Genomic DNA, 17,689 nt, shown 5'->3' with positions numbered 1-17,689 from the left:
GGAAACACAGATTAGATGGTTAAAGTCTGTTACGACCAGTATCCAAACTAATGTGCAGTTTCTGATTAGAAAACAACTTTAGCAAGAATTATAACAATGCAGTTCACTTAAAGAAGTAGGTATACATTTATATCAATGCAAGACCATGTGTCAATGATGGTAGACTCATGTATCCAATGCTACTGAAGATATTGCATTCACAGAAATCTCATAACTAAGGGATCTGTGTATTCATTAGATTTGGATCTCATATATATACGAGACAAAAATCTAGAAAAGACCTGTTTTCTCATAATCACAAGATACAGATCTGTTCATGATAATAAGCATAATATGTCTCCAGTTGTTTTTTCTTTGGTCAATGCAATGTACATCTATACTACACACTCCATTACAATTGTAAATCCAATAGGTTTAAGAAATAAAAATAAAATAAAACAATCATCTGCTTCAGCACACGTCAGACTCATTCATGCATCATAAACCCAAAATGGTAACATTTTTCATACAGACTTTGCACCATTCATAGTGACATTTTTTTAACATCAAAGTTAACCCCATCATACTGTGGTCCCCACCAGTCATCTCTTCAATAGGAGAGTGTGCAACATTACACAAAGAACATAACCGGATTTTCTAAATTACCACAGGCTATTGCTGCCACCATGACTATATATACTACATATAATTGGCTCAAATATTGTTAAATATCGTTATAGTATATAAATATTGTTTTAACAAAATCTTTTTTGACATGGATATAGATAATGTGTGGCTGGATTGATGATAACAGTGTCTCATTCCATGCATGAAATAAAACTTAATTAAAACAATTAAAACAATGTAAAGCAGTCATTGTCAGTTTTCTTTTCAATGTAGTTTACACTGTCTTCTCTGACTGCATCTTCTTCTCATTTTAACGACATACCATTTACCATTTACTGAGAGATTTTGATGGAGACGCAGCCCTGTCCCAGACACTGCTGCTTCTGCTTCCCTCACTACTTCATTCATTCATGCAGGACTACTGAAAGACTCTGTCCTACACCTAGTATTTTTACTTGGACTATTGGATTGTATTGCGTTACTGCCATACTACTTAGACATCACATTGCGCAAACTGTTTATTGACTCTATATTTGACCTGTATTTTTGGTAGACTCTTTACTGTATTTTGTATGTTTATATTTTGTGTATTTAATGTGTAACTTTATGTTGTCTCGCACGTTTATGCTTGGTCTCGGCCAGGTCGTCGTTGCAAATGAGAATTTGTTCTCAATCGGCCTACCTGGTTAAATAAAGGTGTTTAATAGTCAAAGCCATTATCTTTATGGTTACTTTATGGCCACTGTTCTTCATACCAAATGCTATAATAATTATGAATCATATTTGTCCATATCTGTATATCTGTATCAGTGTCTCTGTTTCCCAACCGGCAGGAGCCATTTTACAGTCATCAGGCCACTGTAACTAGTGCACCAGGTATGAGAGAATTATCGCGATTGGCCGAGATAATAATGTTTAATCACCATAGACCGTATTACTGTGACGTCACGCTAACACAAAAATCCCTTCCTGTAGACACATGGCCAGTGGTGGAATGTAACATTTACTCCAGTACTGTCCTTAAGTCCAAATGTTGAGGTACTTGTACTTTACTTGAGTCTTTTCTTTTCATGCCACTTTCTACTTCTACTCCGCTACATTTCAGAGAGAAATATTGTACTTTTTACTCCACTACATTCATCTGTTACAGCTTTAGTTACTAGTTACTTTAGTTACTCCACTACATTCATCTGTTCCAGCTTTAGTTACTAGTTACTTTAGTTACTCCACTACATTCATCTGTTACAGCTTTAGTTACTAGTTACTTTAGTTACTCCACTACATTCATCTGTTACAGCTTTAGTTACTAGTTACTTTAGTTACTCCATCTGTTCCAGCTTTAGTTACTAGTTACTTTAGTTACTCCACTACATTCATCTGTTACAGCTTTAGTTACTAGTTACTTTAGTTACTCCACTACATTCATCTGTTCCAGCTTTAGTAACTAGTTACTTTAGTTACTCCACTACATTCATCTGTTCCAGCTTTAGTTACTAGTTACTTTAGTTACTCCACTACATTCATCTGTTCCAGCTTTAGTTACTAGTTACTTTACACATTAAGATTTCTGACCACTAAACACATGTAGTTTATAAATCTGATGTTTGATTCTAAAGTAAACTACCAACAATATAACGGCTACAAGTCCAGCTGAGATGATCAGACCATTAAACACACAACTGGTTGGATTCTTTACACTTTCTACAATGGGAGGAGTTTTCTGCTTTGAGTACTTTTACTTGTATTACTTTAAGTACATTTTCCTAATAAAACTTACATACTTTTACTTAAGTAACATTTTCAATGCAAGAATTCCACTTCAGTTCCATCTGATGATCATAAATGACCTGTAACAGTAAACGAGACTAACAGTGAAAAGAACACTAGTTTTATATAGTTTTTATTAACGCCTCTGCCCAGGGTCTGATTTTTCCCACAAAGTCACAGAATGATTTCGGCAGGTAGACGGTGCTACAGTAACACATTCTGACGGGTCACAGATTTCACTGTAACACCGGAAAAGCCTGTGTTAGTATCCAGCCAGGTAAAAGGTAGCAGGAGATGTCTTTATATAGGCCTACTTGTATTTTAATTTTATTTGAGAAGTTATCTGCTGTAGTTATGGCTGATACTGGGGCAGGACCATCACAGGAAAGAAGGAAATTAAACAAAGTACTAAAAGCTGAAAGGGAAAGACAACGGGTGAAACCGAGTCAATCTCAGTTGGGCTTTCAACAGATGGAGACATCTTGTGTTGGTTTACTGGTTTCTGTTCCCTTGCCCCCCTGTACTTGTGTAAAGTGTCCTTGGGTTTCATGAAATGTGCTATAATAATCTAAGTTATTACTACGTTGGTTGCTACAACAATCTCTTAATGCTTTGGCTCGTGACACAGTGACAGTGATACCTGGTTTAGCTCACGATACATCCAAAGTAGGCTAAATTACTTGAAATGCAACGATGCATCTGTAACTTATTCTCTTATTGTAAATGAATGATTATCTGTCTGAGCAAAATATTCATTGCGACTACATGACCTCCCCGTAACGCAGTAATCTACAGTGGGCAATTCAGCACCATAAAGAAAAGACCTTTACAACAGCAGGTGTGGTAAAAACACTACCACTTTTGTCCAAATCAGCCACTACAATCAACACAAACTAAAAGTTACATATCGACCCTTTAAGTAAAGGATCTGAATACTTCTTCCACCACTGCACATGGCCGTTGATTTAAATTGCGGAGATATGTGAAATCAGCAATCTTGTTTATTCCTGTCATTTTCAGCCATAACTGTAACGTTTAAAAGGTACATAGTTAAACACGGAGGTTTCTGCTGTGCTTATTTCCTGTCCTGTGTAGCTTTGCTAGCATCTCTTGAACCAAATCTGGCGTTAGGAACAGCAACATGTCACCGCCGGTCGGACTGACTGCTAGTTTGGGTGGAGTCATTTTCTTTAGTCTGTGGCCCAACAGGTAAAATAGCTCTCCGAGCTAACGTTACTCAAAGTGTTGACATATGAAAGCACAAAACATGCAGCTCCAGTTGTTCCTTGTCCCTGTTTGCTTAGCACCGTTAAAGTGTATGTACGGGACACAGTAGGTTTCTAACCGGAAGTTATTGTGAACAAACATTATGATTGGCTCTGTACTTATCTGAGTTACATCCTTACACACCTAATGTGCTGTACTAGTATGAACAACAACACCCTGTGCTGGTATATACTTTTGATAGGGCTGGGTATCGAATTCAATACTTTTTAGGCACCAACCGAATTGCCTCTAATGTCTAAAGTGGAGTATTGAAAAATGCCTCATCATTCAATACCCAACTTCAATACCTAAGGAGTAAATCTCATCAGGGTCAGTGAGCCAATAGGCATGGAGCATGCTTCTACCAAGATCTAATAATGATTGTGATGGCTGTCTAACGTTACACGTCATAGAGACACGCAGGAAAACTCTACGTTACGCACAGAGGGTTGACCAATCAGTAAACTACTACAGCAGCGAACTCAAGTCCCTGACTTCTGCTGTGTGTAATACACCTCATGACACTACAGATGACCAATGGGAACACTGAGCTATGCCCACCCTGGCATTCTGCGCCTCCTGCAGTTCCAGCATCCTTTGGGCTCGGGCGAAGTGATCCATCTTCTCGAAGGCCTTGATCTTCCCCAGGAAGGATCTCAAGGACGGATCGTCCACAGGGCTGTCCTTGGTTGCCTCCTCCTGCTGCCTACAGCCCATTGCACTGGGCAGAGGCATGGGTGAGTGAAGTGAAGCCTCCACCGTGCTCCCGCCACTACCGGGCCTGGGCGCGGCGGGGGAATGGGGCGCTCCCGGGGGCCACAGTTTGCTACAGGAGTTGAAGTGGTGAGCCGGAGGAAGTGGACCGGAGGAGGCAGCCGACCGGGGGATGAGTGGCGGAGGGTCGTTATTGCTGCTGGCGGGGCTGCTGCTGGATGGAGAATCGTAACTTCGACTGGAACTGGGGGGTGGAGGGTGGTGCTGGCGGTGGTGATGGCGTGGGCTGCTGGAGTCGTCCCTCAGAGACAGTTTCACCTGATCAAGAAGGGGAAGCATTAGAGCCAGAACAGGTACTTAAAGTTCTCTGACTTTTATAATCAACAGAAGCATTGGAACACAGACTAATGAGACTGTAATCACTCAAACAACTATTGTGGTGGAATTTCCAGCTTACGAACTCATGCTATGTAAGTTGAGACAGTGGTACCCCAGGTCTCATTCACGTCAGTGTCCAACATAACCATAGCTGTATGATAAGACAATGCTGCTCATCCTGCCAAGGCCATAGGGAAAGCACACATTTGTCTGTGTTGAGATGTTTGGGCATCCACAATATCTTTATTTACACTGAAGGTTCAGCTAAACGTAACGCCCCCAGCATGAGTTTAAATACTCCTTCATGAAGACAGGAACTTCAGAGAGTTGGGACGGCACGACACAATAACACATCGTGGTTAAACTTTACTGCCTGCCATAAATCTTTCCTCAAGTTTTCATTAAATGATCTTGTGTACTTCATCAAAGTCTCCCGAACATTCTTTACGTATGTAAAATGAGTTGTGCTGCTCCTGAGAATTCATGCCCTTCTGATTGACTTCTGATTGTACTGTACCACATCACCGTCAGGGGACAGTGCAGCAACCAAATCAAAGCTCTTCTACATTTTGGGGCAGCAAGAACATTGAGTCATTGCTAATTGTTCCATTAAAATGCAACACAACTTTCAAGCAAATGTTTCAGCAAAATGAAATGTGAATTAGTTTTTTTTTTTTCCTTCAAGTGCCTTCATGCAAATAAGAGGACACCACACGATTAGTCACGCACCAGTAACTGTGATACATCATGGCACTTGCTTTTGTTTTTCAATTTAAAATCCTGCATGATCCTGCATTCTTCTTATAAGCCGCTATGATGATAGGGAGGGGTATGACATACAACCAGGGCTCCCATCGGATCCAGAAGTACATCTGTGCTCTTTTCTCTTTTTGGATTTTCTGGTGAAGTGGGGTTGACAGCCCATCCCTTTTTTTTTACAGTATTGTGGCTTTTTTAAAATGTATTTATGACATTTTTTAATGCACAAAATGAAAATGCACATTGCAAGATCCACACTGTGTACAGTAGTACATTTCTGTGTTTGAGAAAGTAAATGCACTACATCTCATTTCTAAAACCGAAGTTGCTAAACAAAGATTTGGTTATACGTTTCCTAACAGGATCTGCTACGATCAACCCTTTTCCACTGCAGAAACCAAACATCTGCTAACATGGGGCATCCCATAATGTAAACCTTTACGGACCTTGTGAGTCTTTATCACGAGGCTCTTTCTTATGTTTCCACTGTATTTCACAAAGGGACGCTTCAGATACATGCTATTAAAAAGGCTAAAGCAGGACTGACCGAATTGTTTTCTATGCTCACGGTTGTGGATAGACAACAATGGAAGAGGTGTGCCTTATATTGTTATATTGTCTTTAATCCTTTATTTTTGTACAATCTTATTTCTAATCTTAGTTTTAATCCTTTTATACTTAGTTTTGTTTTGGTGTCTTATGTTTACATTTCTGCCAGATGCCGTGTTTGTTGTCCGTGTTGTCATATGATGTCACATCCGCTTGAGCAATCACAATCAACAGCTGCCGCTAACCTCTGAACGTGACATTTATTTGGTCGCATTGCCAGACCTTCCTCCACAGCGCTGCAAAGGAGGGTCTGGCTAGTCCACACAGCATTCCCGGATGGGAGAAAAACGTGGTCTGGTTTATTGGCATTTCTTTAAACCAATCACAATCATCTTGGGTGGCGCTAAGCTCCGGACGGAGCCACGGTGCCTCTGCTAAATAGTCTCAGGAAGGAACTTGTTTTGGTGGAACATGTGTACGTTCAAAAGTAGTTTTAGTCGTGCAACAGAAAACTCAGATTGGACAGATAGTCTAGCTAGCTGTCTGGATTTACCCTGCAGAGATCTGAGGAGCAGTTAACCATAGTCCTCACAAATCCACCAGAGGTTAGAACGCCAACACAGAGACAGAGGAAGGGGACGGACATCCGGCCCAAATGAGGGACATCCAGCTGAATTTCCAGCGGTACAGGAGCAATCCCAGAAATGAAACGTCATCGATATAGACAATCCTTATTGTGATATGATGTCACATCTGCTTGATCAATCACAATCAACAGCTGCCGCTAACCTCTGAACGTGACATTCATTTAGTAGATGCTATTTATACAAAGTGAGTTAGTGCGACAACAACAGTTTGTCATTCAGGGTCACTACCAGGTTTCTCAGTCTTGTCCAGGTTGAGTTTTAGGGGGTGCCCAGACATCCACTACGAGATGTCAGCCAGGCAGGCAGCAATGAGTCAGTGTCAGATGGGGCCTTTCCATGTCACCTGGTAGGAGCGAACCTGTCAGGTAGGACGGCCTGAGACGCCCAGTCCTCTGAGGGTGGACAGCTTAGTATCACCTCCTAAACAGATTTAGTTCCAGGAGTGCGTCCCCAAAGCGGGTAGAGAACAGTGGAAACAAAAGCAGAACCTATGATATTTTACCTTTGAGTTCTTGCAGTAGAAAAGGACTACATTTTTTTGGTTCTTCCTGGAGAGATGAAACAATTCACTTAAAACTCTACAACAGGGATCTTCAACATTTTTTAGGCCAAGGGCCTCTTAGCCTAAAGAGAAACAGAGGAGGGACCCTACTATACAGTATATACTGAATAAAATAAGATGCATATCAAACTGGGTCAGATTGATATAAATGAATGGATATTAATATATTATATACACATGTTGTACGTGTGGAACAGTGAATACTTAAGCTTAACTGTATGGCTACCATAGTGGCTACCTTACCGATAGTAGCCCAAGCTCATCTTCAATGTGCAAATTAAATGTTACGTTTTTTTCACAAATAGGCCAATGCATCTTTGCTATTAATATGTTGGGTTCATATTAATGTATATTTTCAGACATTTAAATTTTCTTTAAATTAAACTTTCAAAAAATGATCTTTTTAAACTAATTTGGTGGCACCCCTGCATTAACTCTGAGGAGCCCCTGTTGAAGATCTCTGCTATACAACATTTGAATACTCAACAAACTACTAGAAGTCTACTCTACTCTAGTAGACTAGGAGGGCATTTAGGATAGTTGGTCTGCTTCAGTGGTAGCCTGGCTTCCCACCTTTTATGGTGTAGGGTACACAAAAAGACCTATTTATGTAAAGACAAATATGTCAAACAGTACTGTGGATCTGACTTTAAAGCTACAAAACACAAATATCTGTCTATAAGAGAGGAAAGCACTAGAAACAGTGTAAACTGTTTTCATTCCAACTAAACAGCAGCAACAACTCTCACTGTTTACTCTGAATAGAGATGGAGACTAATCATTGATATCAGCTGCAGGGATGTGTTATTGGAATGAAAAGGTGAACACAGCTTTAGGTTGATTCACCACTGCTATACACAAGCCCACCACCATGTACCAATAAGTGAGGGGGATTCTGGGTACCCATCTGGTCCACTGAGCTGAGGTCGGAGGACTCGGAACTGCAGGGAGAGTGGTTTCTCCATATCAGGCCGTTCCTCAAAGGGAAGGGCAGTTTGTTCCTTTGGGTGGAGGTAAAGAGCTGCCGGGTGCATGTGAGGTTAGAGTCAGGCTGTCATACTTACTATACTTATTCAATTAAATTCCAGTCTTTTGCAGTTTGATACACAAAGCCATATCTCTCTTTCGATTTTAGTTTGCCAAAGCAACCTTGGAGATATTTTTCATTTTCTTATTTTACTCAGTGAAGGATGCGATTTAAAATGTAGCAAAGTACAATACTTCAAACAAAACATACATAAGTAAAAGTTAAATTACAGATTTTAAAAACAACTTCAAAAAGAAAAGGTACATATAAAAAAACTACTCAATTACAGCAACGTGAGTAATTGTAATTCGTTACTTTCCACCTCTGTTAAAATGTCAGAAACAATGTTCCCAGGCCCACGTGTTGGATTGACAATGATATGGAACAGAGCGAAGACTCCGTGTCCCAGGTGGACTGTGTGTCCCAGGTGGACTGTGTGTCCCTCACCTTGCTGTCTGGTAAGAAGATAGGTGGAGGGCTGGACCTGTTGAGGACGTCACGGCTGCTGATTTTCCTCAATCGACTCCTGATGTCTGGACTGTACCTGCGCAAGATCTACACACACACACACACACACACACACACACACACACACACACACACACACACACAGACTACTGTTGCTCCTTAATATATTTTCAGGTCAACTTTTTTTAAGGAAAGAAATTATAAAAAGATTTCAAAGATATTTCCCAGCATTTGTACCTGAAAGGGAAACTTGTCTTGACAGTTTGCATCATCAATTTAAGTTTTGATTTCCCAAAATAAACATTGAAAAGTGACCCCATATGTTTCTGATTCTTTCTGTCCACCTCATCATGTTTGTGAAAAACATTAGATTGTGTAGATGGTCACTCAGGTGAAAATATGTTTGATGGTAATTCTGTTTGTGTACAGAATAACTTGTGATGCAGTATTATGGATTATAGAAGTAAATCAGTAACAGTTTATAATAACCACCATTAATAAATGGTAAACAGATAGTTAATTAAACTTTAGTTAATAGTTATTTTACTGTCAACCAACAATGGAATGATGATTTATTATGTTTTATAATAATAATGCAAAGTTATTTGTAATGCTATAATTACTTTATTATTAGTTTATGCATGTAGATAGATAAGTAATGCTTTGTCAATGTTTAATTGTTTTGTAAACATCTATAAAAATGTGGGTTATTATAAAGTGTTCTGATATCCGAGCCCTGCAGATGGCAGCAGCGTCCTGCATCAGAGCGTGTCTGACATCTTCACCAAACACACATCTTCATACAGCACTTTACACCTAGCCACGACAGGTGCAACATATGACTGTTAGTTTATAAAGAGCTGATGGTCTGTTACTATGGTTACTGTCCCCATGCTCCAAACTGAACAAGGAGAAGCTGATCTCTGACCTCTTAGGCTTCAAACTTCTCTGTTTGCACTGCACTGGAACTTTTTATTATTCTCTTTATGCTATTTCATTTAATTTTAGCTTATTTGTATCTTCCATTTTATTTTCTTACTTTTCTAATCCAAGGAAAACTGTCTGAAAATGTGCAGCATTAATCCCATGTGTATGATTCATCGGAGCATCTCTATGACGACCATGATAGCATGGCTGCTAAGAACATGGAAACAGTTCTGCTTTTAGATGTGCTGTGATGAAAAAAACTGTTTGTTTGTAGCACATTAAAATATGTACTACAATATCTCCAAATTATACTGCAATACTTCAGTAAATGTACTCCCTTCCCACTAGTATGTGTGTGTGTGTTTAGCTGTGTGTGTGTGTGTGTGTTTAGCTGTGTGTGTGTGTGTGTGTGTGTGTTTAGTGTGTGTGTGTGTGTGTGTGTGTGTGTGTGTGCGCGTGCGTGTGCTTGACTCTGACCTCCTCAGCTGTGACAGGTTCAGACGAGCGGCTGATGGCGGAGATGTGCATCATCTCCACGTCGGGCTCGTTGTCGGTATAGGCCCCGCCCTCGTCGGCAGTGTCGTCGAGGTCAGAGGTCAGACGGCTGTCCATGCTGAGGTAGTCGGCCGACATGGCAGACAGGAAGGACAGGCGCTCCACTTCCTGGCAGTCCAGATCACTCTCTACTCCCTCCAGCTAGAAGAGACACATGATGGATCTTGGGTGTACAGGAAGGAAGGATGGACAGACAGACGGATAGCACGAGAACAAGAGAGAAGAAAGAAAGACAAACAGAGCCGAGCTGTAGAGCACTACTGGCAGGAAGTAGGAAGACACAGTGAGCATGCTCAGAGCGCACACACAGGTGGCTGCTACTAAGGTGACAGAAGGGCAGTCTGTCCACTACACACTACTGAGATACTACCCTACCACTGTCAGCTGAAACTAAAGACTGATTTATGGTTCTGCAGAGCAGAGCACTCGCCGTAGCCTGAAGTGGCCTCAAGTTTACTGTATACTTGTGCGTTGGTGTGTGCGTCGATCTCTTTAAGAGAATAGCAGGGCCGGCATGTATGTGTGTGTGTGTGTGTGGTAGAATAGGTGAGAGAGTGATGGTGATTATCTTCAGAGCGAGTAGGGACTCTAGAGTCATAGTGAGAGAAACAAAGCGTCTCCTCTGGTCTTTCTGACCACGGTGGGAGATCTGCAGCAGGAGAAGTTAACCCTCTCCTTGATCTCATGTTGTTGATGGAGAAGGAGAACCAGGAGAAGTTAACCCTCTCCTTGATCTCATGTTGTTGATGGAGAAGGAGAACCAGGAAATGAGTCGGGGGGGGAAATGCAATGCTACCAAGCCACGGCCGAGTGACATGCGTCGCTGCGACGTGTAGTTACATTTATTGAGAGGTGAGGTCAGTCTACGGCGTAGGGTCTGTATCTCCACGTACCTACATTAGAGCTGGGCAATATATCGATATTATATCGATATCGTGATATGAGACTAGATATTGTCTTAGATTTTGGATATCGTAATATCGTGATATGGCATAAGTGTTATCTTTTCCTGGTTTTAAAGGCTGCATTACAGTAAAGTGATGTCATTGTCTGAACTTACCAGACTGTTCTAGCTGTTCTATCTTTACCCACTTAGACATTATGTCCACATTACTGATGATTATTAATCTAAAATCTCATTGTGTAAATATTTTGTTACAGTAGTCAACACCACAATATCGTTGCGGTATCGATATCGAGGTATTTGGTCAAAAACATGGTGATATTTGATTTTCTCCATATCGCCCAGCCCTAACCTACATACAGTACCCATTTAATGCAGAAGCATAAATTGGCCTGAACACAGTCTAACACAACAGTGGTGTAATACATCCTCCTTCTAATGTTCACTGTGTTGTTTCCACTGTATGATCATTCTGCAGCATGCAGTCTGTGCTGCTGTTGAACTGTGTTGTTTTATACTGAGCGGTGTTTCTGTTATTTAGTCTACCCTCATTGATATAAATAATGTGGACACAATAACAGAAACACACAAAGTACAACCAAATGAAAACAAACAAGCATAAAAGCAGAGTGTAAAAATATAAAGCAGAGACCCTGGTGTAAGCCCTCGTGCTCCTGATGGATTTTTATAGCCTTTTAAAGTTTTGTCCATCATTTCTATCAAAGTGTGAGAACACTGAATCACCAGTCTCACTGCTGAGAGCTGCAGTCACACTGACTCTGCTTTACACGTTGAAATGTACTGTATGTATAAATAAAACTACACTGCCTGACAACTGTGTGAAAAGGGCAAACCACATGAGTTACACTTACACCTACAGTATGAGTTGAACATATATTTGGATCTGTTATAAATGAACTTAGCTGTGCGTGAATCCAGTCAACGACTTTTACAGACATGGCTGCTTTCCATAATATGGCTGAACTGGAGATCTGTCTGAAATCTGACTGCTTATGTTGTAAAACCAGTTTCACTGTGTCCCCAGATGACAGGAGCGGTGGCCAAAACTGGCCAAAAGTGAACAATGTGCATCAGGGTTCAATATCAGTTCATGCTACCAGCTTTATAAATGAAATGAACTGAATCCCTTTGCCAAGCAGTAGCAGAGTTCCTGCTATGATTTAATGTTAAATGATATGACTTTCTGTGGGGTAGTTTGTTTCTTTTTTCTTGGCCTGTTTTTTAATCAAGTTTCCATTCCAGTAAGAATGAGAAGTAAAGAACTAAGAAGAAGAACACAACTTTGAGCTCCCCCAGGGTAGTAAAAAAGAAAGTCAGAAAGGGGCAGAAAGTAACACCCAGACTCCACCAATTTTCACTGAAATAGAATTTTCTAAAAACAAAACCTCAATACATCTGGATACTCTGAAAGGTGCTTTAATTACACATTGGACTCCTGGGTAGCTCACTTGGTAGCGCACGGGCCAATATACAGAGGCTCAGTCCTCGACGCAGTGGCCGCAGGTTCAATTCTGACATACGGCACTTTGCTGCATTTTATTCCCCCTCTCTCCCCTTTCATGTCTAAACTGTCCTGTCGCAAATAAAGGCCTAAAATGCCAAAAACACACAATACATATGGGGGATTTATCCCTGACGGAAGTACACAGTGCAAGCCTTTGAAGTAAATGTGTGTGTGTGTGTTTACCTTGCCGTCAGAAACCCACACAGCCTGCATCTGCTGCTCTCTGATAGAGTCTTTGACGCTGCCGTACCAGGCATCGTTGGCTGAGTTCAGATCTACGGTGGCTGGATGAGAAAACCATCCAAGCTCAGCATACTCAAATTACATCTACAGCAGTACTACAATACTGTATTACACCTGAGTGAATGTCTGCATATGTGAGGGATGTACCAGTGAATAAGTGAGAGCAGGTCTTCCTCAGTTTGACGGCCTGTTCGTACAGTTTGCGGCCACTGCGGTTGGAGTTGGGGGCGATTCTCTGTCTCAGGGCCTTGATGCCGTGCTTGCTGTCGGGGTTGAAGAAGATGACGATGGGGTACCACTGGGTGTAGTTCAGGGTGTCCACTGCCTTGGGTGTCACATCCAGCAGGGCGTGCTTGTCCTGTGGGGTGTGAGGAATGGGGAACACTGTTAATGCTTTGGATCAGATCACAGTGCAGAGCGTCTCATCGTTCTGCAATGTGTCTTTTTCATCCAAACTTTATTAAACTAACATAATGCAAACAGGGAAACAATTGACCGTCCACATGCAAATGAAAAGTTCAATAATCATAGCAAAATACCTCCATATTATACTGCAATACTTGAGTAAATATACTCAATTCCCTCTACTGTGCGTGTGTGCGTGTGTGTGCGAGTGCATGCACCTGCTCGATGATTTGTCGGATGGTGTTCAGGCGGACCACTCCTGAGGACTTCTCAGATCCAGCGTCTTTAGGCTCGGTTTCTAACGTAAGAACACAGACAATGGACAGGTTATTGAGAAGCAATACTGGGACATGTATTGTCTTGGGAAGAAGCCTTAAACACATGGCAGAGACTTACTGGCAATAACAAACAGGTCGGGGATCTCAGAGGCCAGCTTCTCATTGGCTGCGTCTGCGATGGGGCCAAACAGCACCACAGGACGCCGGAAACCCGCTGCAACAGCACACGCACACTTTATTACAGTCACATCATTTACATCCTGTTGGCACCAACACACACACACACACACACACACACACACACACACACACACACACACACACACACACACACACACACACACACACACACACAGATACAGTTTCCACTGAGAGTCAAGTGGTCTTAAACAGAACCTGACCAAGCATTTTTTGGCTGACACCAATATCAATATTTGAGATTTAATAAAAATCATGGATATATCTTGCGGATATTCATTTTGTAACATAAACAATATTTGTAGTGAGCAGTTCTCTCTGGTGGACAGACTATGTCATGGACACGTTATATAATGAAGTTTCTAAATGACCTCTACTTATAGAGCAATATATCTGGGAATCAGCCAATATGAGTTCAATGTTTGTTTTATGTTGTTTTTAAATCATTTTTGTAAAAGTATCAGGTTTTAGCTGTGCCCATATTTAACGTTAATGCTTGTTAAGAATATATATATATATATATAGTAATCCCATCGGACAGGATAAAACTAACTACATGAGTAAGTGATGCCTCAGCTGGTTTCCATCTAGCTATCACATAATCGTGATGGTTGAGCCTGTGGACAATGAACATATATGATTTAGATGGTCCTTTTTTCTGGACCTCATGAGAGCACCCTTTCTCAATCAAAAAGATTCAGAGCCTGTCTCAGATGGACTGTGGACAGACGGTTTAGTGTCTACTCCCTTCAAATAGAGACAAACTCATCTTAGTCGTCTTTCTCAGTCCTTCTTCAACTAAACTAGAGCACCACACCAAAACCAACAAAAGGTTCAATAACAGATCACATTTACAACTATTTCCCCAGTATTTTCATTTGCACAGAAGCAGCCACCTTCTCGGAGCACCACTCGTTCGTATGCGGGGAAGCGGGTAGCCAGTGTCTGACCACTAAGGTTTTCTCTGCTCTTCCTCAGGTCCTTCCTCTTCAAAGAACGTTGACCTCGCAACCGCCAGAAGTCCGCTCGATCGCCTGCAACAGCTTTATGATAGTTCTGGACACTGGCCATCTGCTCCGCTCTGAAAGGGAGGACAAATACATACATGTCTCTGTCTTCCTATAACCATTACTATCTAGAGATGTTCCAATAGCATTTTTTCCTTCCTGATACCGACTCTGATACCTGAACTTGCGTATCGGCCGATACTAAGTACCGATCTGATACCAATATGTCATATATTTTATCATGTTTTAACAGCTTCCACCATCACTGTATGGATGAGATATGATTTCTATTTTTTTCTTTGTCGTCGGCCTGGCTCAGGTTAAACTTTTTGTGAAACATAAACAAACAAAAACAATGAATGGTAGAACTTTCTTTTATTATCCAGTTTGATAGTCAGTCATAATGGGAAAAGAACATAATAAACTACTTTAAAGTGGATTTCTTCAGGTCTAAATTCTGTGGTATCAGATCGCTGCTTAAACTCCAGTACACGCTGATACCGATACCAGCATTTTAGGCAGTACCAGAGGCTTTTCCCACACTGGTATCGGTATCAGAACATTTCTATTACTTATTCACATATGTGTTTGTGTATACAAAAGGTTCTGAAGCTTTGGAGTGCATCAAACTGTTCATGCAACAGAAACTAATTGTAGTTCTTTTTTACAGATCTGTGTTAATATCTGAATGTGCCAGTCCCATTGAGCGTCTGATATATATATATGACGTAAAACACATCACTAGAGCTTCTGCGAGCGAATGTTGCCCGGCAGCACCTTTTAGTAAACATAGTCCTACTGAGAAACCCAGAGAGAGTTGTGTGGAGCTGATAGTCTTAATTAGCTTCGTAACAACTCATTTGGCAACGGCTTGAAATGTAACTTTAATTAATAATAATGTTAATATAAAATAGTTGCACACGCACTAAAGCTTTAAGAGGCAAAGCTCACATATATGCAATGTAGAAAACATATTTAACACTAGAATATTTAATAACTTTAAGTTGCCCTAAAAATAATAGTAGAAAATATTACACTGAGTGGAAGAGGTAATGTTGATTTACATTTCTGTGAAATAAATGTCATTCAATGGCAGATGATGGATGATGGATGGATGGATGCATATATTGTTTGGCCCCTGTCTTTTTTGTGGAGAACGTTGTGCCATCTCCTGTAGATAAATGCTTTAGAAGTTAACTTGATTTACTTAATTGAAGACATTCTGCATGCAGGCATTTTAAAGTACACACTCATTTTTGGAGTGTGTGCTATCATCAAAACACACAAGACTCATACCAAAGCATACAAGTGGGACACGTGTTGTCTCCCGCCAGTGATTTGCTGAGCCTCTGGGCTCTGCGCCTGTTATTACAGCAGCATTACCTCCGGGGACAATTAGTGTAATGTTACAGAGTGCAGCACTTCTGTGCATCTTTAGTCCTAATGTTGATGAAAGAAGGTTAATGAGAGAGACAGTATATTCCGATCTTTGACAGTATTATATGGACATACATAAAGTATTTGATAATGATTATGTGCTGTCTCTGTCGTTTTATTTGGGACCTGATCACTGTACAGGGACCTTCTATTTTATTTGGTTTGTAGCTATTTGACCTCACCTTCAGACACTATGTGACACTGTGATGGTTGTCATGGTGACCTGACTTTGCTCCAGGCCGTAACTCTCAGTGGACGACTGACTGACTGCAGAACGGTGGCTAGCAGCTGAACGTATAACGTTTATCAAAGCACATAGGACGCTCTGCTGTGTTAGCAGTAAGGCAGAAAACTCAAACATCTGATCTAGCATTAAAATGTGTTTTCCATGCAGTGGAACAAAATGCCTCAGATTAACTTAAAGAAAGACATACACCCTGTACACATCTTTAGCCAGTTTGTGTACTTTCAAAGGTACTACTAGTCTGTGTACTGTACACCAAGAGACTAAAATGGCCCTACCTGCTCTTGTTGGGGATGATGCCTTTCTCCAGCAGCTGCTTGTCCTTGCCAACACGGACTGCCAGCCAGTTGCCGAGCTTGCCATCATAGAGGGTGTCCACCACCTTGAAGATGTCCCCCCGGCTGAAGGCCAGGCTCTGAGGAGTCTCCTTCTCATACTCAAAGTGGGTCCGGATGAAGAAGGAGTCTCCCCGCCCCGACACCAAGATATCATTAAACACTGGGCAAAACAAAAAGTGAGAGATGAAGAGAAGGAGCATTAAAGAGAGTGAGAGAAAGGTGGATGTAGGACAGGCAGCAATATGACAAGGCTGAGACAACGTGATGACCACTAGATTGTGATTGAAGCAACTTGAGGTTCTCACACTTTGTTTAGGTTGGAGTGAAGTCTGATGCTGCTGGAGGTTGAGCTCTGGGTAGTGGCAGCTGTGTCAGAACACCACATGCACGTTTTGAAACATCAAAATGCACAGTACTATACTCCGTTAAATGAATGCAGCTAATGGATAAACTACCCACCACCCTTTAGAATGAACCAAGCAGGCCTGCCTTGTTGCACCATCCAAATTTTCTTCAAGTCTTGACATTTTTAGCATGTAGCTTGCTAGCTACAAGTTTGCGGTTGTTTCCTGTTACCTTCCACTTATCCTGGAAATGTTCTTCCGTTGATCCAGACAATGCATGAGATGATCTCAACTTTATTTTCTCTGACATGTTTTATTAAAGCTTTCCTGTGGAGTTGCCTCTAGCCTATGGAGCTGTGAGCAGTTTGCTGTTTTGTTAATCTCGTGCATACACACAAGTACGCACATGCATGCTATGTGCCCGTGGGTGATGTACAGTGATACACACTATTGCAAATAGTTTAACACTATTTCACTGATCTACAGACAGCAGTAACACACCAAGATATGCTGCAATGTGCCAGCAAAGGCAGAAGAGGAA

The 17,689-nt window shown here is 41.2% G+C and overlaps 1 protein-coding gene across 10 annotated transcripts in view; it reads right to left on the bottom strand.

The window, feature by feature from the left end:
* Positions 1-17,689, bottom strand: part of tjp2b (tight junction protein 2b (zona occludens 2)) — a 77,620-nt gene that overhangs the window by 4,696 nt on the left and 55,235 nt on the right. For 5 of the 10 annotated variants that reach the window (XM_078249942.1, XM_078249939.1, XM_078249938.1 and 2 more), the window contains exons 13-22: positions 16,745-16,964; positions 14,675-14,859; positions 13,699-13,794; positions 13,521-13,600; positions 13,045-13,255; positions 12,838-12,938; positions 10,148-10,366; positions 8,723-8,830; positions 8,126-8,269; positions 4,201-4,671 (exon numbers count right to left, since the gene is read on the bottom strand). In XM_078249942.1, the coding sequence (XP_078106068.1) occupies positions 4,201-4,671; positions 8,126-8,269; positions 8,723-8,830; positions 10,148-10,366; positions 12,838-12,938; positions 13,045-13,255; positions 13,521-13,600; positions 13,699-13,794; positions 14,675-14,859; positions 16,745-16,964 (1,835 nt within the window). Of the gene's footprint in view, positions 1-4,200; positions 4,672-7,010; positions 7,107-8,125; positions 8,270-8,722; positions 8,831-10,147; positions 10,367-12,837; positions 12,939-13,044; positions 13,256-13,520; positions 13,601-13,698; positions 13,795-14,674; positions 14,860-16,744; positions 16,965-17,689 lie in introns of those variants that run through there. The other 5 variants (XM_078249944.1, XM_078249941.1, XM_078249945.1 and 2 more) reach the window with 4 other exon arrangements.

This window comes from Sander vitreus, chromosome 5 (genome assembly GCF_031162955.1).
Source record: "Sander vitreus isolate 19-12246 chromosome 5, sanVit1, whole genome shotgun sequence".
Taxonomy (NCBI): Eukaryota; Metazoa; Chordata; class Actinopteri; order Perciformes; family Percidae; genus Sander; species Sander vitreus.
Note: the sequence above shows the minus strand (reverse complement) of the source record. Positions and strands in the feature narration are given on the sequence as shown.